This window comes from Tursiops truncatus, chromosome 7, assembly GCF_011762595.2.
Source record: "Tursiops truncatus isolate mTurTru1 chromosome 7, mTurTru1.mat.Y, whole genome shotgun sequence".
Classification (NCBI taxonomy): Eukaryota; Metazoa; Chordata; class Mammalia; order Artiodactyla; family Delphinidae; genus Tursiops; species Tursiops truncatus.
In genome coordinates this window covers 18,411,646-18,436,545 of record NC_047040.1, presented here as the reverse complement: position 1 = coordinate 18,436,545, position 24,900 = coordinate 18,411,646, and the positions used below count along the sequence as shown (strand labels likewise).

General features: G+C 51.7%; 1 protein-coding gene across 3 annotated transcripts; it reads right to left on the bottom strand.

Moving 5' to 3' along the window:
• Nucleotides 1-1,515: 1,515 nt before the first annotated feature.
• PTPRN (protein tyrosine phosphatase receptor type N) lies at nt 1,516-20,935 on the bottom strand. Of its 3 annotated transcripts, none has more exons than XM_033859700.2 (23): nt 20,774-20,935; nt 19,276-19,326; nt 18,916-19,029; nt 15,703-15,799; nt 13,738-13,999; nt 13,299-13,653; nt 12,736-12,867; nt 12,097-12,131; nt 11,132-11,406; nt 10,852-10,938; nt 10,443-10,522; nt 10,209-10,273; nt 9,328-9,546; nt 8,701-8,901; nt 8,453-8,600; nt 8,218-8,291; nt 7,933-8,010; nt 7,701-7,820; nt 6,460-6,626; nt 3,364-3,417; nt 2,667-2,731; nt 2,374-2,447; nt 1,516-2,161 (listed from the first exon to the last, which is right to left on the bottom strand). In XM_033859700.2, the coding sequence occupies exons 1-23, from the start codon at nt 20,886-20,888 to the stop codon at nt 2,090-2,092; spliced, it is 2,940 nt and encodes a 979-aa protein (XP_033715591.1). In that variant the 5' UTR covers nt 20,889-20,935; the 3' UTR covers nt 1,516-2,089. The 3 variants fall into 3 exon arrangements, with proteins under 3 accessions (XP_033715591.1, XP_073663323.1, XP_033715592.1); XM_073807222.1 differs by having other exon boundaries at nt 19,276-19,393; nt 20,774-20,907; XM_033859701.2 differs by lacking the exon at nt 10,852-10,938.
• Nucleotides 20,936-24,900: the final 3,965 nt, after the last annotated feature.

The following is a 24,900-nucleotide window of genomic DNA, read 5'->3' as shown; positions in this document are numbered from 1 at the left end:
CATTCTTCTGCCCTCACTTCTTGGGGCCCCACAGCTGGCTCTCCCCAGGTAGCTGCTGTTCCCCTTACGCAGGGTCCCACCACCCAATACTCTGCGGCACAGCTAGGACCAGACTGAGTAATGACTTGACTGAAAGCATGGGGCCAACAGAAAGCCGGGAACACGTGGTGAAAAACCTGTAAAAACCTCCCAAGGCCCAGAGACTGAGGCCCCTCCACAGGTCTCCTTAGCTTAAGGCCGGTGGGCAGTGTCAGAGGCCTGCCTCTCTCCATGTGGAGTGGCACACGTCCACCCCACCCAGGGTCCAGGCCCCAAACTCATCAGGGCCCCAGGGAGGAGAAAGCCAGGTACCTCTCCCGCTTCTCTCTCCAGATACCTGCAGAGATGCCCTCCCAGGCACCTTTGACAAGCACCTTCCTATTGTCAAGCAGGGAGGTGTGGCTCCCCACCAATGCTCTCTTCCATTCCGGGATGAACACTTGGCTTCATCTTCAGTGGCCAAAGGGTCTATATTGTATTTTTCTCAAAGCAAGGAAGCAGCCTGCCCTGAAAGAGGACTTTCAAGCCTCTATCTTGAGAGAGAGAGAATCTGCTAGTAAAATGGCTGTTCTGCCCACTTCCGGCCTTTGAGATGAAACACCAGTGGTGCTGAACCTCAGCAGAGCACAGGTGAAGGGTGAAGGGCCCGTGGTCCACTCACTGGTCCCTTCGCTCCCTGCGCAGCACGGGTGGTACTCGCCCATTTTTCATGTGACGGGTCTGAACCCTGGCAAGGTTAGGTGGCCCTAACTCCTGAGTACCTCCATGCCCAAGGCTCTCTTGCCTCATTTCTACGTCTACCATCTTTGACAAGGACATCTCATGACATGCAGATGAGGGCTCCCCTGGGGCCATACAGGGTGGAACGCTATGGGGGAGGGGGGAGAAAGTGCCCCTTGCCCCCAGGTGAATGGCTGTTGTCACATCTCGTAGGCCTGGTCTGCGAGTCGCTATCAGAGTTTAGCTACTTTTGCTTAAGGTGTGGCGAGCACTTTGCCTGCATCACCTCGTTTAGTCCTAACCTCAATCCTGCTCGACGTACATTATTCCTGAGGCCGAAGGACATGAAGCAGCCGCCCAAGAACTGAGAGGACCGGCGGCAAAGAGGTCAAGCGTGCCTGCGTTCGAATCCTAACTCCACCACTTAACTAGCTGTGGTACCTCGGGCAAGTTCTGTGCCGCAGTCTCTTCGTCTGTAAGATGGGGCTAATAATTGGTAGCGTGTCCTGAAGATTAAACAAGTTAATGGGTGTAAAGCACCTTGGAGACTGCCAGCCACATAGGGAGCACAGCATAAAAAAACCACTGCCTAATTGTTATTAGCTACCATTCAAGCCTTGGAGAGCGTGACTTGGCAGCCTGGCCCTCCCATCACCCTCTCTGCATCCCCTGAGAAAGGCAGCAGGGCCCCGCTCCAGGCTGAGGCCGGGGCTGGAGTCTGGAAGCAGAGCAGACAGAAATGCGTAGGAGTCCGGGTTGCAGCTGCACACACGACACACTAACTTTATTCACATTGATACAAAAGTAGATTTTTCTAGAAATGTTCTCTTGTGCCAGGGGGAGAGAGTTGAGTGGCATGTGGCGGCGGGAGGGCCGGGGGAGGGGGTAGGAAGGGCAAGGGCCAGAGTGTGGGTCGTGGAGGCAGGTCAGCGGGCAGCAGGGGCTGGGAGAACAGGAAGAGCTGGACATGGTGGCCCCTCCGCCCCATTCTAGCCACACCGGAGGGTGGAGGGCGTCCACACAGACATATTGGGAGCATCCAGAGTGGTGGGAAATGGGGGCCAGGGAACTCAGGCAGGAGGAGGCTCTGGGGTGGAATGGTTGATTTCCTCTCCTCCTGGCCAGCTGCCAGCTCCCCCACGGGACTGATGCCAGGGCTCCCGGTGTGCCCCTTCCCACTTCCCCTTCTTTACATGCTCCTCTTGGAAGGGCTAGACACGCCCAAGAGAGGCCAAGGTGGCAGGTGGGGAAGTGAGGAGTGAGTACACAGATGCTCACATAGCAAAGAGGGAGCAGAGGCTGGGCTGCCCACGGAGGGGCCCCAAGGGTCTCACTGGGGCAGGGCCTTAAGGATGGCATTCACCTCCTCCGCCACAGCTGTCAGGGCAAATTCAAACTGGTCCTGGGGAAGGGCAGGGGGAGGAGGGTCATGGGGGGGTCCTGGCCTCTGCTCCTGCCCCGGGGGTGGAGGGTGCTTTGGGGAGGTCACTTGTGGGGTGGGGGGGAGGGAGCCCTCCCGGGGGAGGGGTATGGAGGCAGGCAGGAGAGGCCGGCTGCTGCCACTTTGGTTGGGGAAGGGTGGTGGCTAAGGTGGGTGGAGGGAGGAACGGTTACCTTGGAGCGGACGAGGCCAGGCCGCTGGTCACGGACATGCTCCAGGGTGGCAGCGATGTCAATCTCCTTCACTCCTGGGTAGGGGGAGCACGGGGCTGCTCAGGGGGTGTCCAGAGGAGGGTAGGACCCCAAAAGCCTAGGGCATCCTGGGGTGGGAGGCTTGCAGGACTGGAGAAAGCCTGGGGGTGTGGCAACCTGCCCTCCACGAACTCCTGTGATCCCAGGGGCTGGGGAGACGCTAATCAGAGGCTGGGCTGTGGGCGAGCTGTGGCCGGGGAGGAGGGGGTCGTCACCTTTTGCCATGCGGTTCAGTACCATGTCGATGAGGATGTAGGTGCCAGTCCTTCCTGCACCGTCACTGAAAGAGGAGATGGTGACAGGCTGAGTCTGAGACCCAGCAGGAACCGGGAGGAGAGGGGGAGACTGGTGGAGCTGTTAGGGTTAGCTGGGGCTGGGGGTGGGATGAGTGAGTGGAGGATGAGGGAACGGTCATAGCCCCTGGGTCCTGGGAATTGGGCCTCGAGTGGGGAGCCTGTGACCCATGGGGTGTCTCTTGGGCAGTGAGCTAACCGAAAAGGATAGCCCTGGCTCTGCCCTGAGGCAGAGGCAGCAAGAGGGAATAGCTTTCTCCAGCCTCTGGCCAGGCTTTCATTCAGCAAACTTCTTATGTAAATGATAAGATGGTAAATATTTTCAACTTTGTGGGCCACGTATAGTCTCTGTCAAACGTTTTTTTTTTTCCTTCAACTGTTTAAAAATAGGAACATCATTCTTAGCTCACGGGCCATTAAGAAAACAGATGGTATGCTGAATTTGGCCCATGGGCTGTGGTTTGCTGGCATCCAGGGGACAGGCAGGTGGTGTGCTTGGGAGGTGGGCTGAGGGAGCAGGACCAGAGAGGGGGTGGGAACCAGGAATGCCCCACCTCAGGGCCCTCTGGCCTGGCTGTCCTGTCCCCTTCCATCCCCACCCCAGCCCCCCTGAACGCACCTGCAGTGCACAATGATGGGGCAGGAGCGGCCCCGGTAGCACTTGTTCACCTTCCTGCAATAAGAAATGGGCGTGAGGTCAAGGGGCACCAGCAGAGGGAAAGGGGAACCGAAACACACACCTGAGGGCCTCTCTTTCTTCCTTTTCTCCCCACATGCCAATGGCAGAGGAGGGAAGAGGGCTGGAGACAGGAGTCAGGGCTGGAGGCAAAGAACCAGAGATAGTGTAGGTGGCACTGGGCTTGCCTCATCACTTATGAGCTATGTTCCCAAGCTGTGTACCTGGAACAACGGATTTAACCTCTTTGAGCCTCAGTTTTATTACCTGTAAAGTGGGGATGATAAGAGTAGTAACCTCCTTCTTAGGGTTCTTACTATGATTATGTGAAATAATCCATGTAAAGAACTAAGTGCAATACCTGGCACACAGTAGGTGCTCATTAAATGATAGTATGATTAATAATAAGACATAATAATATTAACAGCCACCTCTGCCAGAAGTTCAGGGAGGATGGGCTTTCTGGTGACTTCAAGGGTGTCAATCTTGCCACATTCTTGCTCTGCCCCTACAACTGCCCAAGGTATTCCACTCGCCACCCAGGCTTCCTGTGGTCCTCACCAGCAGTGAGGTCGGGTAGTAGCCCTGGGCACAGAGTTCCTCTGGCGAGGGGAGGACAACACCTCCGCTCTGAATATGATGCTGCGCCTGTCTCCCTGGATAAGTCTTGCCTCCACACTGGTGCTCCGTGGTTGGGTCATATTCAGACTTGGTCCACCTGGACCTCCGACTCTTCTGCCCTGATCACAGCAGCTCAGCAATGAGCAGGGGGTTTCTTCCTCTCTCAGTGGCCCAGTCTAACCTGCCCTTGTCCCTTATGACATTCCTGCTTTGAGAGTCACTTGCAGATTTCTGATACCTCCAATGGGCCAGGGCAAGGGAGGACCTTCTGAGGGGTTATTAGAGTACTTCAGGGGAAGCTTGGAACTTAGTGGTCCTCCATCTGGTTCCTCAAGGCTTGCAGGGGCCAGGTGACTTTGAAAGGTTTTCCAGGAGTCCACATGGTTTTCTAGCATATTGGCTGGTATATCAGGGCTGGGGTTGAACAGAAGTTGCCACAGTGGTTCTCAATCATTTAATAATAATGATAAGAAACAGTACTTAGAATTAATAGAGCCCTTACTACGTGCCAAGCACTTAAAGCAGATTTTACAGACTTTATGCTACTGACTTTTGTAACAACCCCTAAAGTATGGGTCATCATTCTCATTTCACAGGTAAGAAAACAGACAGAAGTCAAGGAACTTGCTCAGAGTCACTTTCTAGGACTTAAAGAATTATTTTGCCTTGCCTCTGGTGGACCTTCACCAAACTATATTTATTAAGCAGCAATTAATTTGTTCTGGGTGTCTAATGCCAACTGAGTTTACATAATCCCAGCCTAAAGCAAAGAAATATAACCTTTTGGCTAACCTGTGCAGCCTTAAAACAGGTCCATGCACTAGTTCTATAAAGATTTTTAAAATGTGGAAAACAAAAAAAATAGCTCTGATGCCCCTAGCGTTGCTTTTGAGAAGCCTGTGCCTCAGGCCCCGGGGACCCCAGTTAGAAACCATTGTCCTGAGGCTCAGAAACTATCCCCAGGTTCCTCCCTCAACTGCCCCCCGCCCCCGCCGGCTCTGCCCCTCTGCTCTCTGCCTAGCGCCTAGAGACCTCAGGCCAGCCTGGCAAGGGGCAGAGAAGCAGGAAGCCGCCACAGTGTGGGTGAGGCCCCAGCCTTGGCAGCAGACTTCTCAGCCACCTGTCTAGGGAGGGGACAGGCAGGGGATGCTGGAGGCCTGGCCTGGTCACGGTTTCAGCATCAGAACAGGGCAGGTCACCCTGTTAGCCTCCTGTCCCAGCCCCTACCTGGTTCCACTGAGTCCCCAAGAATCCAGAGATCCTCCCGCACTCCCTTTGATAGTATTTGCCCCTTGCCTGAGTCTCCCCAGCCCCTGGCTCTCCCAGCAGCCTTCAGGGTGGTCCCTGGGCCCACACGTCCTCATGTCCTGTCCATGCAGCGGCCACACCTGCCAATGATCACTTTTGTGACTATGCAACTGGAGTGAGAATACTAGCTGCAGATCACAAAAATGACACTGGCAGCCGTGAGAGAGAGAGAGAGAGAGAGAGAGAGGGAGGAGGGAGGGGACAGTGAGGGGAGATAGAGCCAGGGAGAGATAGAGCCATGTAGAGAATGAGAGATGGTGGGGGGAGACAGAGACAAAGAGAGGCAGAGTAAATAGGCAGACATGGGAGGGAGGTGGAGGAAACAGAGCAGGGAGAAGGAACAGGGAGAGGTGGAGAGAGGGGGAAACGTGGATGGAGGGGAAGAGTGAGTCAGACTTCGAGACACAGTGATGGAGAAAGAGGTGGGCGGGGGAGGGAGGGGGGGAGAGAAAAGAGGGAAGGAAGGGAGGGAAAGAGAGGGAAAGACAAAGGGAAAGAAAAATAGAGGCAAAGAGACACAGAGGGATAAAGAAGGGGGATGGCAGGAGGGAGTGAGAGACAGGGAGGGGACAGCAGACACACAGACTAGTGCTGGCCACCTGGAAGCACAGGACAGGAGGAAACAGGCAGCAGGGACCGAGGAGAGGGAGAGAGCTAGAAACAAAGTGAGCCCTTCTTGGGGGGAATGGGGTTACGGAGAAAGCACCGGACATGGAGAGGCAGGGAGAAAAAGAGTGCAAGAGAGAGGGAGGAGACAGCTGGCCAGCAGAGAGAGAGCAGACAGGGGCTGGACTACAGCAGTGGAGGAATGGGCACAGCGAGACAGAGCGTCAGGTCTGGTTTGGGGGGTGGTGTCTGGAACGGGGTCCAGGAGGTCAGAGTCAGTCCTGGTTTGGGGTGTCTAGCAGGGGGCACCAGTGGACCTGAGGCCGAGGCTCCAGGTCAGGCTAGAGGATCTGCCTCACCTGACCTGGGGCCCTAGGAGGACCTGATGGATTGGCGGAAGGTAAGGGAGCCTAGCTCCCGGGCCCTTGCTCCTGTGCAGCTCTCTCCCCGGCTCCTCGGAGCCTCCCCCGGGCCGCCCCACCGCCCAGGCGCTGGGGCGCTCACCTGCGGAAGTCCAGCAGGGGCCGGGTGGAGGCCGGGGTGCCCTCTGCCGGCCAGCTGAGGAAGTGGAACTGCGTGAGCGTGCGCGTCTCCTGGGTCTGCACGTTCTTCAGGTAGAAGCTCCGCACCAGGAAGTCCTCGCACCAGATGTGCTCCGACACGAGGTTCACCTGCGGAGGAGGGGGGTGCAGGCCTGAGCGCGGCAGGGCATCTCCAAATCCTCCCGGCCTCCCAGGCCAGATTCTAAATCCTCCAGGAAGCTCACCCAACCGCCCACCCCAACTGTTCCAGCTGTCCCCAAGAACTCTAGCTGTTTGTGTCACTTATGGACTGCTCAGGACAACTGGTGGCTTTTTCATCTAGACACAACTATTGTGAGTTTTCATTTGTTTGTTTTGGCTGAGCCCCGTGGCTTGAGGGATCTTAGATCCCCCAGGGATCAAACCCAGGCCCAGGGCAGTGAAAGCACCACTGGACCACGAGGGAATTCCCAATATTGTGAGCCTCTTGAATTCAAAGTTTCTCCTTCCTGTTCTGCACAGAGACTAGCAAAGTGTCTGTGCTACACACACCGTAAACTTTGATAAAATTCTATATTTTCATTTGATTTTTTTCTTTAACCACAAGCAAGACCAATTTTTAAAACTTAAAAAGACTGTTGCGTGCTTACCTGATGATGCAAAACTGCTATCCAGTGCTCATGAGAAACTGGACGTGTGCAATTAATGTCTCTTGTTTTATTGGGGGGGGGTGTCACCTCCCATTTGTCAGGAATGTTGCTCCTTCCCTTGCTTTGCCGCTGCCCAGTTCCCCCCTACCTAACTTTTCTCCTAATGAAAAAGTTTGTTTCTGTTTTAAATAAGCAATATATGTGACTGGTGGCATTTCTTTCTTTGCTTTGGCCTCCAGGAAACTCAGATCTAAGTTAAGCTCAATAAAAGTAGGTCTCAATCTTGGCCTTTGAGTATACTTATCTCCCCTGTCTCAAAACTGTACTCCTGACTCTTAGCTTCTTACCTTAGTTTCAGTGGTTTTATAGCTTTATATCTATCTGTACCTTTCATCATAGGTCCTTACAAGTGCTTTTTGGCCCTAGACTGGACACACACATACACACATGTATATGCATGTATGTGAATATGTGTATGCACATGTTTATATACACATATGTTCACACATGCATGAGTGGTGCACCATCCATTTTCTCCACCCCCATCGTCTCCTGGCCGCGGGGTCTTGCTAACCTCATATACATGGTAGAGGGAGGAGCCCTCATCTGGCCAGTAGCGGTCACACTGCTTGACACCATCCTCCACCAGCGGGGTCAGCATGACAATGACGGTGCAGCCACTCTCCCACACCATCTAGGAACAGAGACCCAGGTAAGCTCCATTCTAACCTCCCTGGGACCTGGCTGGCCCTGGCTGGCCACAAGGGCGCCTACTCCCTGGAAAAGCCCTCCCTCCAAAAGCCCACCTGCCAGAAGTCTGAGATGGTATGTGACAGTGGGCCCTGTGTGGCTATGTAGGCTGGCATCCGAGGGTCGTGCTCAATCTGGGGACGGGAAAGATACATCGTGAGCCAGAATGGGAAATGCCACCATGGAGAGGCTCGGTCAAAGGGAGCGGGCCAGGTTCTGGGGGAGGCTGAGAAGCCCCATTGCCATGCTAGGATATCAGGCTCACAATTCTGGGGCCTTGGGTGGAGAAATGGAGCCTATGGGGGCAGGATGAAAACGGGGAGGAGGTGGGGGCCACTCACAATGGGGCTGGCGTTGATGTAATCGCTCCGAGAAGGGCTGCTCTCCACCTTCAGCTTGATGCGTGCGTGGTCATCTGCACAGACCCCGCATCCCACCCCAGAAGCCCCTCCAGTCATTGGGGTCCTGGCACCTCTGCCACTCAGCTTGAGCCAGGAGCCCGGCCCCGCCCCCAAGCCCTCCAGAGCTCCCAGCAGACAGAGGGCTGGGGCCGGCGGGTCAGCAGGACTCACTCACAGGGCAGGAAGTCAGGGTTGCGGTTCTTTTTGATGTTGCCCTCCCCCTGGGCGGTGGCACAGGTGTTGGGCTCCGCCTGGTAGGCACACAGGGCCCGCCACTCCTTGGCCAAGCGGTCCCGGTTCCGCAGGTGGTCCTCCATGTACGCCTGCAGGGACACCACAGCCTGGCGCTGGCCCCCACTGCCAGCCCTGCCCCTCCCACCGTCCGGTCCCCTCACCCACTCTGGGCCGATGCCCTGTCCTGACCAGAATCATGTGTCCCGTGGAGATGTCCATGTTGGCCTGGGCGGGCTCCTCGCACCAGGACGGTGTGCTGCTGTGGGAGCTGGGGCTGGCCTGGGCCGCATCACTAAACTGCGAGGACACGCTGCTCACCCGAGAGGGCTCCGGTGGACCCTCTGCCCGGCTGAACAGGGACTTTGTGGCCATGTGCTGGCGGCACAGGTCCTGCGGAAGAAGGATGGGGCAGGGTCCAAGGTCTCCTGAATCCTTCCCCACAGGGTCCTGGGCTCAGTTCAGTAGAGTCCCTAGGCTTGTCCTTGACTGCTTTTGAATGAAACCCATTTCCTCTGGGGGAGGGTCTTCTGCCATGGCTCTCATCCTTTTCGGGGCTGTTCTGCTTGGCTGGTGCCTATGACAACCTCGGATGTCACAGAGCAGAAGCCTAGAGCCCCCCCGAATCACAGCACTGGGGAGAACTTCAGCAACCATCTGCTCTCAGTTCCCATCCATCCAAAATGGCCCCGCAGCACTCCCACTGGGGCTTCTCCAGCCCCTGCCTGGACATCCAGCTCCCCACCCTCATCCCAGCGAGACCCCGACTCCCGAGCCCCTTCCACTCCCTCTCATCAACAAGCGTCTGGGGCTGCACACCTGGTACTCAAAGGTAGTGTCACCGTGGGCGCCCTCGGGTCCCAGCGCGGCCAGGCGCTCCTTGTCCCGCTGCCGCGCACGCTGCCGTGCACACAGGGCCACTGCCAGAGCCACGAGCAACCCGGCCACACCCGCCAGGGCCACCAGAGTAAGCAGCATGGAGCGCATGGGAGAGGTGCCGTGGGCCGGTCGGGGAAGGACGGCGGCTGCCTCCTCCCTCTATGGGAACAAGGCTAGAATCAGGGGGGGCAGTGGTGTGGGGAGACTTAGGAGCTGCTCCCCACCCCCGTCCCATGGCCCACTCCCTGCTAGGATATCTCCTGGGGCAAAGCTGGGAGGCAGGGGCATGGCGGTACAGGCAGAAGGACTTGGGGAGGCCGAAGATCTTCCTTCTCAATCCCCATTGAGGCAACTCAACCACGTTGCACTGCCAGAGACTTAGTGGGTGACCCTCCCTAGGAGTTTTTGCATTTAAAAATGGATACAGAGAAGTATAGAGAGACCCAAGGGATCAAAGAGTAGAATGTGAGGCATCAGTGTTGGATGCAGAATAGAAGCATATTTTGAGTTCAGTGTCCTTTCTGTGTCATGTTTTCCCTTGGAATTTGAGATTTTGCTCTAGAACATCTATGGACAGCTATGGCCATCTCAGGTGATTCTTCCAAGTAAGCTGACTTCGGAGAGAAGGCTGGACCTGCAGGGAGGAGCTGCTGGGGCCATCTGCTGGTCAGAAAGAAAACTGCACGGGGGAGGGCTGCTTTGGCAAAGCTGGGGGACCAGCCAGATAGATCTCAGCTCCTATTCTCCTGTCGTTTGCCTGCATCTCTTGTGGGCAACATGAGCCCTCTGGGGCTTTGATTGATCCTTCAGTTATCTCATACCTGTCCCACGCCTGTCTGCAAGATCTGGAGCCCTGTCTGTGCTTCCAGTTCAGACTTCACCATCCCTGCAGGGAGGATGTAGGTCAGATTCTGTCCAGCCCCATGTGGTCTCCACCCCATGTCATGCTATGCCAGGTGGCAGGCAGGGTCCATGTGGGCTGCGAATATTTCAAGGGGAGCACCAGCCACAGGCCTGGATATATACAACTCAGGCTGGGGTCAAGGAGTACTTACCAGCTTGCTTGGTCACGTCAGCCAAAGACAGGTTCTGTTCATTGTGCCGGATGCGGAAGGTAAGGGCTGGTCCCACGACACTGCCGAATAGGAGGTATGTTACTGCCTCACCCACCACAGATGCCAGATTCAAAATGAGAGGTCCTCTCTGGCCCTCTCCCTGTTAGAGGATGGGGCTAAAACCAATCAGAGATGCCATACAGGGGTGTTTGAGGCTGGGAAGATACTGGATGGGGCCAGCAGCAGGGCTGGGTGTGGCTGTACCTTCAGTGCAGCTGGAAACATCTTTGAGCCGACCTTGGCCCCTTACTCACAGTTTGTCTTCCCCTCCTACCCTGAGCCCCTCCAGCCACCTCCCGCTTCAAGCTACCTGCTAGATCCCTGCTGCCCCAGCCAGATACAGCCCCACCTGATGTTGATGAAGCTGCCCGAGGACATGTGCACATGCTCAGCCAGGATCTCCAGAAGCTTCACTCCTGCAGCCAGACTCAGGGGCCTGGAGGTGGGGAGCCGGCAGAGGAAGGAAAGTGGGGACCCTCTAGGCCACTTCCTTGAAACAACCTCCAGGGGTGCAGAGCAGCCCAGCCCCGTGTCCACTCCACATCTGGACTTCTGCTCTCTGCTTCCTGCCAGGCGGGCCAGCCCAACACCCAAGGGACCAGGAGGCTGCCCCAGGCTGGAGCCCTTACTTCTGGTCAGTGACAACGTAGCCATATTCCTCTGCTGATGGCCGAGCCGAGGGCTGCCCTGCCGCCGTGGGCTGGCTCTGGCCCGGTGGACTTTTCTCCTCTCGCAGGATGGGCGTGGCAGGGGGGCCGGCAGCTTTGGGGGGCTCAGAGGATCCAGAGCTCAGCTCCTGCTGGGCTTTACTGGAGGTGGGACCAGCAGTGGGGGATCCGGGCAGGGAGGGCGTGGGCGGTGGAGGCTCCGCTGCGTCTGCGCCCTGCACCTGCTCCTCCACTGTCTGTTTAGAAGAGAGGACAGAGGTATGGTCTCTAACGGTGGAGGGGTCGGGGGGAGGGGGTCCACACTCTGGACGCTGAGCTCCCACAGGGGTGCTTAGGACATGTTTCTCTTCCTATCCCCAGGCCCAGGTCAGCACTGGGCACAGAGAGGGCATCCAGGAAAGTGAGCCAAGTGGATGAATGAATGAATGAAAAAAGGACTGAATGAGTGATTATTCATGATCAGTAATAATCCACAGGATGGGGCTGGAGTGGGGAGAAGCTCCGGAGTGAGGAAAGTTGGGGTTAGGGGAGAAGACGAACAGGCAGGCCGTGGTTTTTCGACTTTTGTTTAGCCACACAATCTTAGAAATCCAACATGTGAAACGGATAGAGTGCCTCAAGCCGCAGGGCAGTCAGGAGCCCGCCTGCTCGCGTCCCCCCGCTTCCCCTAGGGACCCTCAGAGTGTGGTCTGAGATGACTGTAGTGTAAAAAAGCAGTGAATCAAGAATTCTAGCTTCTGGTCCCAGCTCTGCCTTCAACTTGAGGTGAGACCGTAAACAATGACTTGCAGCCTCTGGGCCTCAGTTCCACCGAAATGAGGGCTTGGAGGACACAGATTCTGGGTCCTGGTCCTGAGATTTAGATTTCAGTCAAGGGGTTTGCTGCCGTTGGGCACTTATGGGTCAGGCAGGTGTCACAAACTCACTTTCTTGATGTCAGCTCCAATGTTTACAACCCCTCCTGCAGAGACAGGAAAAACAAGACTCTGGGCAAAGGGCCAAGGCCAAGGTCCACACAACGCAGGTGGGAGAAAAGGCCACAGGCCCTGAGCCTGTTACATTTGCTGTGGCCTCTTTCCCCGCGTCAGTAACCAAGACCCTATCGCTGGTGTCGTCCTAAGCATGGCCTCATGCCTCTGTGCATCTGCCTTATAATTCATTGTTTTATCAACTCCTCCCTCTGTTATTGGCCACACCTCTCAAAACTATTCTCTGCTCAGTCCTCCCTCTGCCCATCAATCATTGGCTTCTCCTTTTTAGTGGCCATGCCCCTCCTTAGGTCCTCATGATCTTCCGCCCAGCTTTCTCCGTGCCTCCTGGTCCCGGCTCACACCCCCTGTTGGCTTCTTTTCCCATTGCTTCCATCCTCCAGTCCTTTCCTGCTCTAACTCCTCGGCTTACCACCCCACCCCTTGCTCCCTGCCCTTGGCTGGCAATGACTCCGTGTCTCAGAAGAACTCCCTCCCCTGACCTTGGCCCTTTCCCTCTAGGTTGCTTGCTGTGGTCTTGAGAAGTGGGGCATGGGGCCTCCACGGGGCTGGTAGTCTCTCTGCCTGGACACTCACCCAGGTTTCGGCCTGCAGCCTTGGGCAGCAGCCGCAGCAGGGTGGAGAGGGTGGAGAGCTGCTCAGGAGTCAGCTGACGGAGCTCCACGCCGTAGCCCGCCAGCACAGCTGCCAGCCTCTGCAGAGTCACATCTGCAGGGAGCCAGACACGGAGCTTAGGGCTGGTGCCGAGATGAACTTGTGGGATGCATTTGGGGGTGGGGGGGACCGGTGGTACATTTAAGAACTTTTCAAACACCAGGACACTGATGCCCTCCCCTTCCCACCCTTGTCCACACTTCGGGGGAAAGAGCTTCCTGTGTCAAGACCAAACTTCAGGCCCAGCAGGGACTCCTTGATCCCCCAGCTGAAGAAGAGTCATGTCAACTCTACTGCCCCCACTGTATCCCCACTGCCTACCTAGTGCCTGGCATAGAGCAGGTGGTCGGTAGACATTAGCTGAGTGTGCAGGTGACTTTAAGGACAAATTAACAAATGTGTGGGTAGTCAGGAAGGACCCTCCCCGCCCCACCTCCCAGAAAGCAGCCCCACAGGCAGGGAGCGGATGCTGCGGACTCTGTTACCTGGCTGCTCTTCTGGGGAAGGAGGCTTCTCCCTGCGACCCTCTAGTCCTTCCTCCTCATAGCCTTCTGAGGAGTCATCTGCCTGGCTGCTGCCCCCTTGCTCTGGCAGCCTTGGTGCCCTGGCCCTGCTGGGCACTTGTGGCTCCTGGGCCAGGTAGAGCAGCCCTGACTCCTGGAGAAGCTGAGCAGGCGGAGGCCCTGGAGGGTCCCCATAGGAACGGCCAGGGTGAGCCCCGAACGTGCCCTTGGAGGCAGTTCTGCTGAAGAGGGCTGGGGGTTCAGCTCTGGGCAGGGGGCCAACACTGACCATTCCTGGGGAGCTCTCTGAGCTCCGGGGGCCATCGCGGGAGCCAAACTGTGGGAGACCAGAGATTCGGATGAGAGCAGACATCAGGGATGGGGGACTGGGGTTGCAGTGGGGCGGAGGTCCAGGGCTCACCTGATGGAACAAGTAGGGCTGCAGCAGGGCAGGTTCATAACTCAGGGCGGGGTGGGGAGGCTGCGGGGGCAGCAGCAGATGCTCCAGGAGAGGGGGCAGCAGCTCAGCCTGCAAAGGGGAGAGGGGGGAGCCTGCCCCAGCTCCACCCCTACCTACTGGAGGTCGAGGAAGCCGATGCTGGGGAGCAGGGGCGGAGCCAGTGGGGATGCCCTGTAAAAGCAGCTCCCCAGCGGGACCCGGTCTCCTGGGCGCCAAGCCAGATCTGGGGAGGAAAGCAAAGTGTGTGTGTGTGTTTATGCGTGTGTGTGTGTGTGTGTGTGTGTGTGTGTGTTGGTCATGTGGGGGAGGGCGTATAGAGCCTACGAGGCAGAGATGGTGGGTCCAGGCTTAGCATAGAATAAGCCTGCTCTCTTAAGAGATGAGGCAGCCTCAGGCGAGGAGACAGTAGCATGGGGAAGGGCCAGAGGGCCAAGCCTGGGGCAGAGGTCATTGCCTCCCTGGTAAGCATGCCTGGGTCCCTGAAACACAGCCGCAGAGCTGGAAGCGTGAGGCTAGGGATGGAGAGGGGAGAACAGGAGAAGGGGAAGGCAGCTGGGAACCGCTCTAGATGAACTGTGTCTGCGGCTTGCCACACTGTCCCTGTGGGCATGTCCCCAAGTACGCATTCAAACACTCAGTACTGTGCGCTCTCACTCTGTTCCCCCTGCCCCACTCTGCCTTCTTCACCTGGTGTCATCATCTGAGCCCCAAGCCGTCATTTACTTTCCTCTGCTTTACAGGGTCTGAATGATGCCTTCAGAGCCCCTAACCACAAAAAGATGATGGTACCTCCTACCATATACAATTCCACATAGTAACAAAACTGAACATTTAACAACTTCAGTCCGACAAAATTCTAATTTGTTCCATGATGACTACTTTGATGCTTCTTTTAAGATACCAAATGTCCTGTACACACGGCTATATTTAAAACAGATAACCAACAAGGACCTACTGTATAGCACAGGAAACTCCGCTCAATATTATGAAACAATCTAAATGGGAAAAGAATTTGAAAAAGCATAGATACACGTATATTTTTAAAAAACTGTAAAAAGGAACATAATTTTACACGTACTTATAAGTACTTATATATGTGTCTGTGCCAATACCATGTAGTACTAATTATTATAGCTTCTCCACTCTCTCTACCTCCTGATGCATCCCAGAAATCAGTTCAAGTACTACCATTATCTGATTCATATCTGAGTCTGATGTGGGTGAAACTTTGCTAACATATCTTTCCTATGTCAGTACTAGAGAAAAAGTAATTTGTCTTGTTCTCCTACTTTGTATCCGTAAAGAGTAGCACAGTGATTGGCACATAGTATAACCCTGTATTTTTTGCTGAGTAAATGAATTCATTAAAAGACAAACCAGACCAAAAACAAAATACCAAAAGTCCAAATGTTTCAGAACAGTTTTTAACACCGTAAATCAATTATGCTTCAATAAAAATTAAAAAAAGACTTTGTTAGGCAAAAAAACCACAAAACAAAACAGTTTTTTTTTTTTGTTTTGTGGTACGCGGGTCTCTCACCGCTGTGGCCTCTTCCGCTGCGGAGCACGGGCTCCGGATGTGCAGGCCCAGAGGCCATGGCTCATGGGCCCAGCCGCTCCGCGGCATGTGGGATCCTCGCAGACCGGGGCACGAAGCCGTGTCCCCTGCATCGGCAGGCGGACTCTCAACCACTGCGCCACCAGGGAAGCCCTAAAACAGTTTTTAATGGCCCCCTTCTGCTGGATCCCCAGGGATGAGCTCAGCTCGCGTTGGGCATGTGAGCGCGTCAGATGACTGACTACTCCAGAACCTCTTTTACCCAAGCCCCAGCCTGCTGATTTTTGTACCCATTTCCCTCTGTCCATCAGGATGATCACAGATCCACCAGCCTTGCTATGACAGAGTTGATGAGAAATGATGCCTACCTGTCCCTTGGATGGGGCTCTGCAGGGTGAAGCCTGGGGATGCGCTCCATTTCCTGGGAGATCACATACTGGGTGAGGTCATCGTGCCAGGACAGTCCTGCCAGGGAACAGAATAGGGTGAGATTGAGATTGGCTTGGGAAAGTCTGAGGGCCCAGTAACAGGGACCAGTGTAGATCAAAACTGCACCCTCCACCCAGCAGTGTATTGAATTTGGCAGGGCAGAGGAACAGTGGAGGGGGTCTAGAGATGTGGTGGGTGATTTGAGCTGTCCTTTTCCCACGCTCAGGTATAGATTTGGGAGTGAGACTGCTTCCAGTGGGACTGGGTTTAAGTCCTCTGCCACTTACTAATTGTGTAACCTTAGCTGAACCTATCTGAGCCTTAGTTCTCTCATCTGAAAAATGAGGGTTTATACCTCCTAAAATTGTTGCGATAATTAAAATACACAATACAAAATGGTTAGAATAGTACCTGACACATAGGGAGCTTTCAATAAGTGCTATTATTATAATCATCATCAATATTATTATTCAGCTTTTTTTTTTTTTTTTTTTTTTTTGGTACGCGAGCCTCTCACTGCTGTGGCCTCTCCCATTGCGGAGCACAGGCTCCGGACGCGCAGGCTCAGCGGCCATGGCTCACGGGCCCAGCCGCTCCGCGGCATGTGGGATCTTCCCGGACCGGGGCACGAACCCGTGTCCCCTGCATCGGCAGGCGGTCTCTCAACCACTGCACCACCAGGGAAGCCCTCAGCTTCTTTTTATTGATCCTGAACCTTAGTTTTCTTTATTTGTAAAGTGAGAATAATATATACTTTATGGGTCTGTAGTAAGATTAAGTAAGATTAAGTACAATCAGGAAAATAAAAGTGCTTGGAAAACTCCAAAGCACTATACACCTGTTTTAAACATTCATCAACATCATCTTATCATGAGGCAGATCTCCTGTTTGACCGTTTTCCTCCATGAAACTCTGCTCTCAGGAAAGGTCAGTCATCTCTTTTAAAGGGATAATCTCCCACTCTCCACCCCCATTCCTTTTCCCTTGTTTCTGGATTAATAATCTGTACTGCTCTTAACTCATATCCTGGGATCTATACCTGCTTTTTTGCCTATTAACATTAGATGAACTATCTGTGTTCCTGTATAAGGCCAATTCCTCTACTTGAGCACTAGATTTCATCCCCTACTACCTACTCAAGAACATCTTCCCCACAATTCTCCCCTATTTCCTACATCATCATTTTCTCCTGTTCTCTACTGAATTATTCCCATTCACATACAAACATGATGCAGTTTCTCCCATCTTATAAAAATACTGTTTGATCCCACAGTCCCCTCCAGCTATCACCCCATTTCTTTGCTTTTCTTTGTAGCAAGACTCTTTGAAAGTGTTATCTATACTGGTTGTATCCAGTTCTTTTCCTCCCATTCCCTCTTATCCACTCTATTCAGGATTCTATTCCCAACTATTCTACCAAAACTGCTTTCATCAAGATCACCAGTGGCTTCTGCATATCTAAATCCAGGGTCAATTCTCAGATCTCATCTTACTTAACCTACCACCATCATTTGACACTGTTGATCACTCCTTCCTCCTTGATACACTTTCACTTAGTTTCTAGGACACCATACACTCTTGTTTTTCCTCCTACCTTGCTGGCTCTCCCTTCTCAGACTCCCTTGTTGGTTCTGCTCCTTCTTCTGGTCCTCTTAATAATAGAATTCTTTAGGGCTTTTCTTCATAAACACACAATCTTTTGGTTATTTCATTCACCTCATGGGTTTAATTACCATCTATATGCCAAAGAATCCCAAATTCATATCTCCACTCCGGACCTCTCCTTTTTAAAACCCAATCTTATATACTCAACTTCCCACGTTATTGAATGGATATCTTAAACTCAGTGTATTCAAAACTGAACACCCCTTTCCCCAAGTTGATCCTTCTGCATAATTAATGACATGTACATCAACCTAGCTGTTCAGGCAATAAAACCTAGGTGTCATCCTTGACTACTCCCTTTCTTTCATGGCCCTATCCAATATTTCATGAAATCATGCTCACTACCTTAAAAATACAGGCAGAATTCTGTCATTTCTCATTACCTCCCTGCAACCACCCTGGTCCATGCTTATTCATCTCTTACATGAGTTACTGTGATAGCTTTTAATGTTTCGTGTTTCTGTTTCTACCATTGACTCCCTACATTCTATTCTCAACACAGCAGCAAGAGTGATCTTTTTAAAGTAGAAGTGAGATCATGCACCCCTATGCTCAAACCTTGTGATGGTTTCCTCTTTTACTCAGAGTAAAGCCAATGTCCATACATTCTCATATAAAATCCCAGAGCATCCCTTCCCTCATTACCTACCTGACTGCATCTTCTACTCTGCCTCTCCATCACTCCTTTAGAGCCACTCTGTAGAGGGGTTCTCCATGGTGTTCCTCAAACTCACGCTCCTATCTTAGGGCTTTTATTCTATCTAGCTCCCTGGCCACCCGAAACACTCTTCCCTGAGATAACCTTCTGGGAAAGCATCCCCACCTCCTTGATGTCTTTATTTGAATTTCAGTCTCAATAAGGTCTATCTTGACCACTCAATTTAATACCACAGCATCCTACCTCACCATTTCTGATCCCTTTATCCTGCTGTAATTGTTTTCTCCATGGCACTTATCACCTTCTAACATACTAGTGTTTTCTAATTTCTAATGTATTCCCTCCCTTCACCCCTGAATGTAAACCCCAGTAGGTAGAGATCTTTGTTTCACTCCCTGATATATCCCAAGCACCTAAAACTACGTTTGCCACGTAGAAGTACCCAATAAATATTGGTTGAATGAGTGAATTGGATGAGTGGGGTATTCTCCTGGCTGAAGACTCCAGGATTCATGGCCCTGGAGTACTCAGTCAGTTCCAGAGAGTGGGTTGGTCCTAAAGATATAAATGCTGGCCTCTTCCAGTGGTGTCTTCTAGAAGCCTCCTCTGGATTCCTCCAGAGAGTCTAAGTGTGAACAGCCTATCTCTAGGGTTCCACCCCCACTCCTGTCTTGCCTCCTTCTCCAGTAAGATCTGGGAAGGTGAAGTTCCAGAGTGGGTGTGATAGGAATGTTCCATGAGAGAAATCCTGGAGTCAGGTGGCCCCTCCCTTCCCCACCCTTATCTAACCAAGTTACAGTCTCCCTCCTCCAGCGCATCTAGACCTCACCTTGGGACATGAGCTGTCGGAGGACACCTTGTAAGCGTTGAAGAACTGGGGAGGTGACTTGCAAAAGGGGCCGGGCTTGCCCCACTCCCACCTGGCATTGTCCAAACAAGCCATCTAAGAGCACAAAAGTGGTGTCAGTGGGGGGGCTTGGACAACAGGCCTTCCAAAGTCCAGGCTGCAAATAGACAGCACTCCCTCAATCTCCTCTCTTGGCTTCAGAGAGCTCTGCTCCTCCAGTCCAGTCCCCCTTCTCTCCAAGCCCAGTTCCCCCTCTCCCTTCCAGCCCACCCCACTTCTTTCTTATTATATATCACCCCCACCAACCCTGTTTTGTAAATCCTATGTTTGGGCCTCACTCACCCTGAATACAGACTTCGAGGTGAGAGCAGAGTCTGCGGTCAAACAGACAGCCTGTAGAGGACAGGTGAGCAGAGGCTCAGACACCCACACACATAGAATGGTCAGATGGATGAACAGGCTAGAAAAGGGGGAAGCAGATGGGATCCACTCTTTCATTCTAAGGAAGGCTTTAAGCTGGGAGGAGAGGAGGAAGAGTCCTCCTCTTGAGAAGAAAGCACAGGATCTGGCTTTGGATTTTAAAGATCTGCAAGTCTGGATTCTTTCCCTAAAAGCCTCTGTTAGCTTAAGTGAGTAATGGGGAGAAGAAGCCCTCCAGGTGCATGGGAATCGTGATGGTGGATAATCATATTGATACTTCTACTCTCATAGAATTACTATGGGGTAGTTTTTGTCCAAATTCTGAGGAAAAGGGGACTTTCCTTTCCCAATCTCCACAAGCATCTTATGATGGCCTGAGGCTCAAAAGAGATGGGAACCCCAGCACACTTCCCCTTCGTGTGGGAAAGGGGTAGCGGCGGGGTGTCTCTAAGGCAATGCTCCCCACGCTGTCCCTGCAGTCCGCGGCCCCTGTACTGCTGGGGCGGTTCGTGGTGCTGAAGCTCTGAGCCTGGCGCCGCTGAGGGCTTGCCTGGAAGCAGTGATGGGGGAGGGAAGGGTAACAGGGTGAGGAGTCTCCAAGGGACGTGACCTCTCCGCCATTCCAGCCTTCATCTTCCACCCTCCTCACCCGCGGCGCCACAGGAAGTATCTTGCATTGGCCTCCAAGCCCGGCGGGGAAGAAGAACGCCAGACGGCGAGCTTGCCCCCTTCCCCCACGTGCGCCCCGCCCCCACCCTCCCCCTACCCGTGAGTCAGCGCTGACTGTCTCTGTCCGCACAGACGTGAGTCAGCACCAGGCCTGGCCGTGGGGAGGGGGACGTGAGACGACCCTTCCCTCTTCACCTTCTTCGGCCCCCTCCCCCAGCTGTCCCTCTCTTATCGGAGATCAGATTACAGCCATCGGCCTCTCTGGGCTTGAAGAGAAACGCTGGCCCCTCCCTCGGCCTGATACTGTACAGAAAGCTGGGACCCCAGAGCTCTCGGCCCCGACTTCTCCCGGCAGATCAGGGCTCCCTCTTCTTCCCTCCCCTCCTCCATCCCTCAGCTCCTGTCGCCACTTTTTGGCGCCTCGGAGGGACTTGCTTCTCCTGTGGTCCTGTATCCCGTCTCTAGGTCCCTCTGTCCATATGCACCCCCATTCCTTCTCCCCAAACCGCAATCTTCCCCTGAGCCCGCTTCTCTTAGGTCCCGCCCCCGAGCTCCCAGCCCCACCTCCAGGCCTACGCCCCTTTCCTCGCAGACGCCCTCTCATCTTCCTCATCTCACAGTGCCTCCCCCTACCCCACTCCACACACACATTCTACCTGAGCTCGCGACCTGCGTGACACTTCCCCCCACGCCCCCCACCGAGTTTTGCTCCCGGCACCATCCTCCCCCAATCCCCCCATTTCCTCCTGACCGTGGGCGCTAATGGCGTTGCAGCCTCCCGGACGGCTGCCCAGCAGCATCAGGCAGAGGAGCACCCGGAGACCCCCAGATCCCCCGGGACCCCCAGGCCGCCGCGGGCGCCGCATCCTTCCGGGCTCCGCGCTCCCGCTCGGCTGTCAGAGCCGCAGCGACTCCGGCCGGAGCCTGCCAGAGGGGCCGAGGCGGGGCCTGCCACTCCCCACCCACCGAGGCGGGGTCTACACGCCCCTCTCGCGGCAACTCCGCCAACCCCAGGCGGATGGTGACGACATTTCCACCCCCGGCTCTTGCGTTGATTTGCGTCATTCGTGGCGTAAAAGCACGGTCTTACTGGGGGTCCTACCCACCCCGTCCCTCCTACCCCAAATAGTAGGCGCTTCTCTAGAATTCGCACTTGGCCTCACCTTGACATATGCTTCTCCCCAAGGACCACCACCTCTATCACCCAGTCGCAGGGTTGGCGAGAAGGGTTCCAGTTGTGTGGGGGCCAAGAAAGATACGTGAACCGGGTCGTATAAACCTTAAGAAGAGGAGCATACAGGTGAATACAATATGTACTCTTTCGCATCTCAATTAATGGTACAGATGTTATCCTTAAGAGCAGGAATGGTTTTGCGTGTGTGCTTGGATTCCACTTCTAGCAATGCCACCTACTTAGGGGTATAACTTTGGGCAAGTTGCTTGACCTCTCTGTGCCCAAGTTTCCCGATCTGTAAAATGGAGGTGCCAACAGTGCCTCCCTCACAAGGTGGTTGTGAAGATATACAGGAATTAAACTCACGTGGCTCACTTAGAACAACCACTGCACTGGCATATACTAAGCATTGGATATATATTGGCTTTTGTTATTAGCCTTGGCTCGCCTTTCTTTCGCCCTCTTCCACCTCGAGCCTATCAAAATCCTATGGTTTCTGCCTGCAAAATGTCTCCCATCAGCCCACTTCTCTCTATATGATGGAGTCCATATGACTTCTCTCTTTCATGATGACTACTGCAGTAATCATCTAACGAGTCTTTTGCTTCCATTCTTGTCACCCAATAAGCTTGGGAGTGAGCTTTCTAAAGGTCAAAATTGATCACTTTACTCTCTTGCTGTTCATAAAAATTTTCCAAAATACAAAAATTAAAAAAGATGGTGGTGCATGGTACTCATACACTCATCACCTAGGCTGAACAGTTATTGATTATTTTGCCATCTTTGCTTCTTTTTAGCACTTAAAAGTAAACAATAGACATTATAGTTCCCTTCCAAAAGTTTCAATGTGCATTTCCAAGAAATAAGGGTATTTTCCCATATAACCTAAATGCCATTATGACGCCTAATGAAATTTACGATAATTCCCGAATATCATTTAATGCTCAGTTCAAATGTCTCAAATTGTTTCCAAAAAATGCCTTTTTTCAGCTGTTTTGTTCAAAGTAGCAGTCAATCAAAGACCACCATTGCATTTGGTTATGTTTCTTAATTCTCTTTAAATTAACATAAACAGTGCGTCCCCCCCCCCCCCATTTTTTGACATTTTCTTGTGGAAGATACCAGGTCAGGTTTTCTTTACAACTCCCTACCTTCAGGATTTGTGACTGTTTCCTCGTGATATGTTTCCCTGTATTTTCCCTGTATATGTCCTGTATATCCCCTGTATTTCCTGAAAAATAGAACTTAAGTCTTGACTGGATCAGGTAAAAATTTTTTTAAAACAAAAAATTTACAGGTGATGCTGTATGACTCCAATTGCATCATTTCAGGAAGTGTATAATGTCTGGCTGTCCCACTGTTAGTGATGCTATAATTGATCACTGGTTTAAGGTAGAGACAGCGAGATCTCTGTCATGAAGTAGTTCCCCAGCAACTTTTCACCTAGTGGTGTTGCCATTCATTGATGATCTTTGACTAAAATGTGATTTTCTAGTTCTATCGCTCCTTTAACATTTGTTAGCTGATATTATTTCATAAAGAAGAGCATTCTCTCATCAACTGCACTTAGTTATATCCTGAGATACAATTCCAACTGGAAAGGTAGCATACATTCTTAGTTTCTTCTCTTTAACTATTAATTTGCAGAGTAATGAGTTGGTGTAATAGTTACCGCCAAGAGTGGCAAGTAAGTTTTGTGTTTTTTTAAATACATTTACTTATTTATTTATTTTGGCTGCATTGGGTCTTCGTTGCTGTGCGCGGGTTTTCTCTAGTTGCGGCGAGTGGGGGGGCTACTCTTTGTTGTGGTGCGCGGGCTTCTCACTGAGGTGGCTTCTCTTGTTGTGGAGTATGGACTCTAGGCAGCGGGCTTCAGTAGTTGTGGCTTGTGGGCTCTAGAGTGCAGGCTCAGTAGTTGTGGCACACGGGCTTAGTTGCTCCGCGGCATGTGGGATCTTCCCGGACCAGGGCTCGAACCCATGTCCCCTTCACTGGCAGGTGGATTCTTAACAACTGAAATATTTGTTATGACTTTTTATCTTTGAGCATTACTATGGAAGTATGGATTTTTATATATTCGATATGTGTCAGTCAATCACAGTAATATTCAAATTGTCCTAAAGTAAGTAATTAAGTGAATGCTCCTTTAAACTCATTCTTTTTTCCTTTTGAAACGTCCCATTAATCACTGAAAGCTCCCTTGCTTTCTATCATTCCAACATGTACCAGGTTAATTTTTTTTATTCCTTGCCCTAGACATGGAAGCAGTCATTCCTCCAAAGAGACTTGGTAGCTTTTAGTAAGAACTGACTTTAGAGACCACAGTCTGGGCTCTAGGGGTGATAATGGCTACTGAGGTGATTGATGTTGCTTCTAGGTCCTTTCAGTGCACAGAGCTAGGATATTAAGATACCGTCACAAATACACACACACACTGATATTTCCAATTAAAATTTAGCTGTGATTTTTACTGAACTCTTAATTTTATACTTGTATCTCTTTATTACACTGAAAAATTTGGTTTCCTATAACATTAACATAATCATTTATCGGTTTAATCCTACCATAGGCATACAATAATTTACAAATGGTAATATAGATATTACTCTACTAATAAAACAGTGAATACACTTAAGACTTTGGGTAGTTTATTTTGTCCTTATAATCCCTAGGGATATACCATCAAAATATGGTGTTCTAAAGTCATTTGAAATAATTCTTTTGTTTGTGTAGTCATTTTTACTAATCTGATATATAATTTGGTTAGTTTGTTCATTTTCAATATTAGAATTTGCTTTTATTTTTATATACTTTTATTTTAGAATATGTAAAATATTTACGCTGTTTAAAAATCAAACATATAATAAGATATACTCAGGAAAGTCTTCTCCTCACCTCCACAATTGCCCCTGCCATCTTTCTCACTTCACCCCATTTATTTCCTTTTTAAAAAATTTGTAAATTTTGAAATATAAAAAACAGAAAAATGCATAGGAGAAAAATGAACAGCTCAATAAATTATCGCAAAATGAACACCCATGTAACCCAGGTCAAGGAATTGAACATTTCCAGCACCCTAGAAGACTCATTGTGTCCCCCAACCATTTCCTCTGATGTGCTCAAGAAAACATGATTCTATAGTTAAACCAGCTATTTTCTTGTTGTCAGAATGAGAGTGTTTATCTTTTGAGTTTCCTACAACCCAGACAGAAGTGGAACTCCTTCTGTTTGAAGGATAATTTTGCTAGTTATAGAATTCTAGGATGACAGTTATTTTCTTTCAGTACATTTAAGAAGTCATTTCTCTTTCTTCTGGCTTCTATTGTTGCTGTCTTGGACTTAATTATTAGACTAAATGGTGCTCCTTTGAAAATAATCCCTTCCTCCACCACATTCACAGCTGCTTTTAAGAATTTTTCCTTTGTCTTTGTTTTCCTGCAGTTTTGTCATATTTTCTGTCTTAGTTTTAGTTTTTTAATATTTTGCTTAAGATTTGTTGGTAATCTTGAATCAGTGGATCGATATCTTTCAACAGTTTTGGAAAATTTTCAGCCACAATCTTTTAAAATATTGCTTATGTCCTATTCTCTCTCTTCTCTTTCTGGGATTTCAATTAAAATGAATAGTGGACCTCCTCACTGAATCCTCTTGATTTCTTACCCTTTTTTCTGCATTTTCCACCATTTGCCTCTTTGTATTTTTTG

What these genes read in the sequence shown, in the direction of transcription:
- PTPRN (XM_033859700.2), bottom strand. Translation starts at nt 20,888, where the DNA reads ATGCGGCGCCCGCGGCGGCCTGGGGGTCCCGGGGGATCTGGGGGTCTC. An exon ending in TTGGAGCTGACATCAAGAAA is followed by an intron (nt 11,407 to 12,096) that starts GTGAGTTTGTGA and finishes TCTTCTAAACAG; the next exon opens with ACAGTGGAGGAGCAGGTGCA. An exon ending in CCCCTGCTGGACTTCCGCAG is followed by an intron (nt 3,418 to 6,459) that starts GTGAGCGCCCCA and finishes TTCTTATTGCAG; the next exon opens with GAAGGTGAACAAGTGCTACC.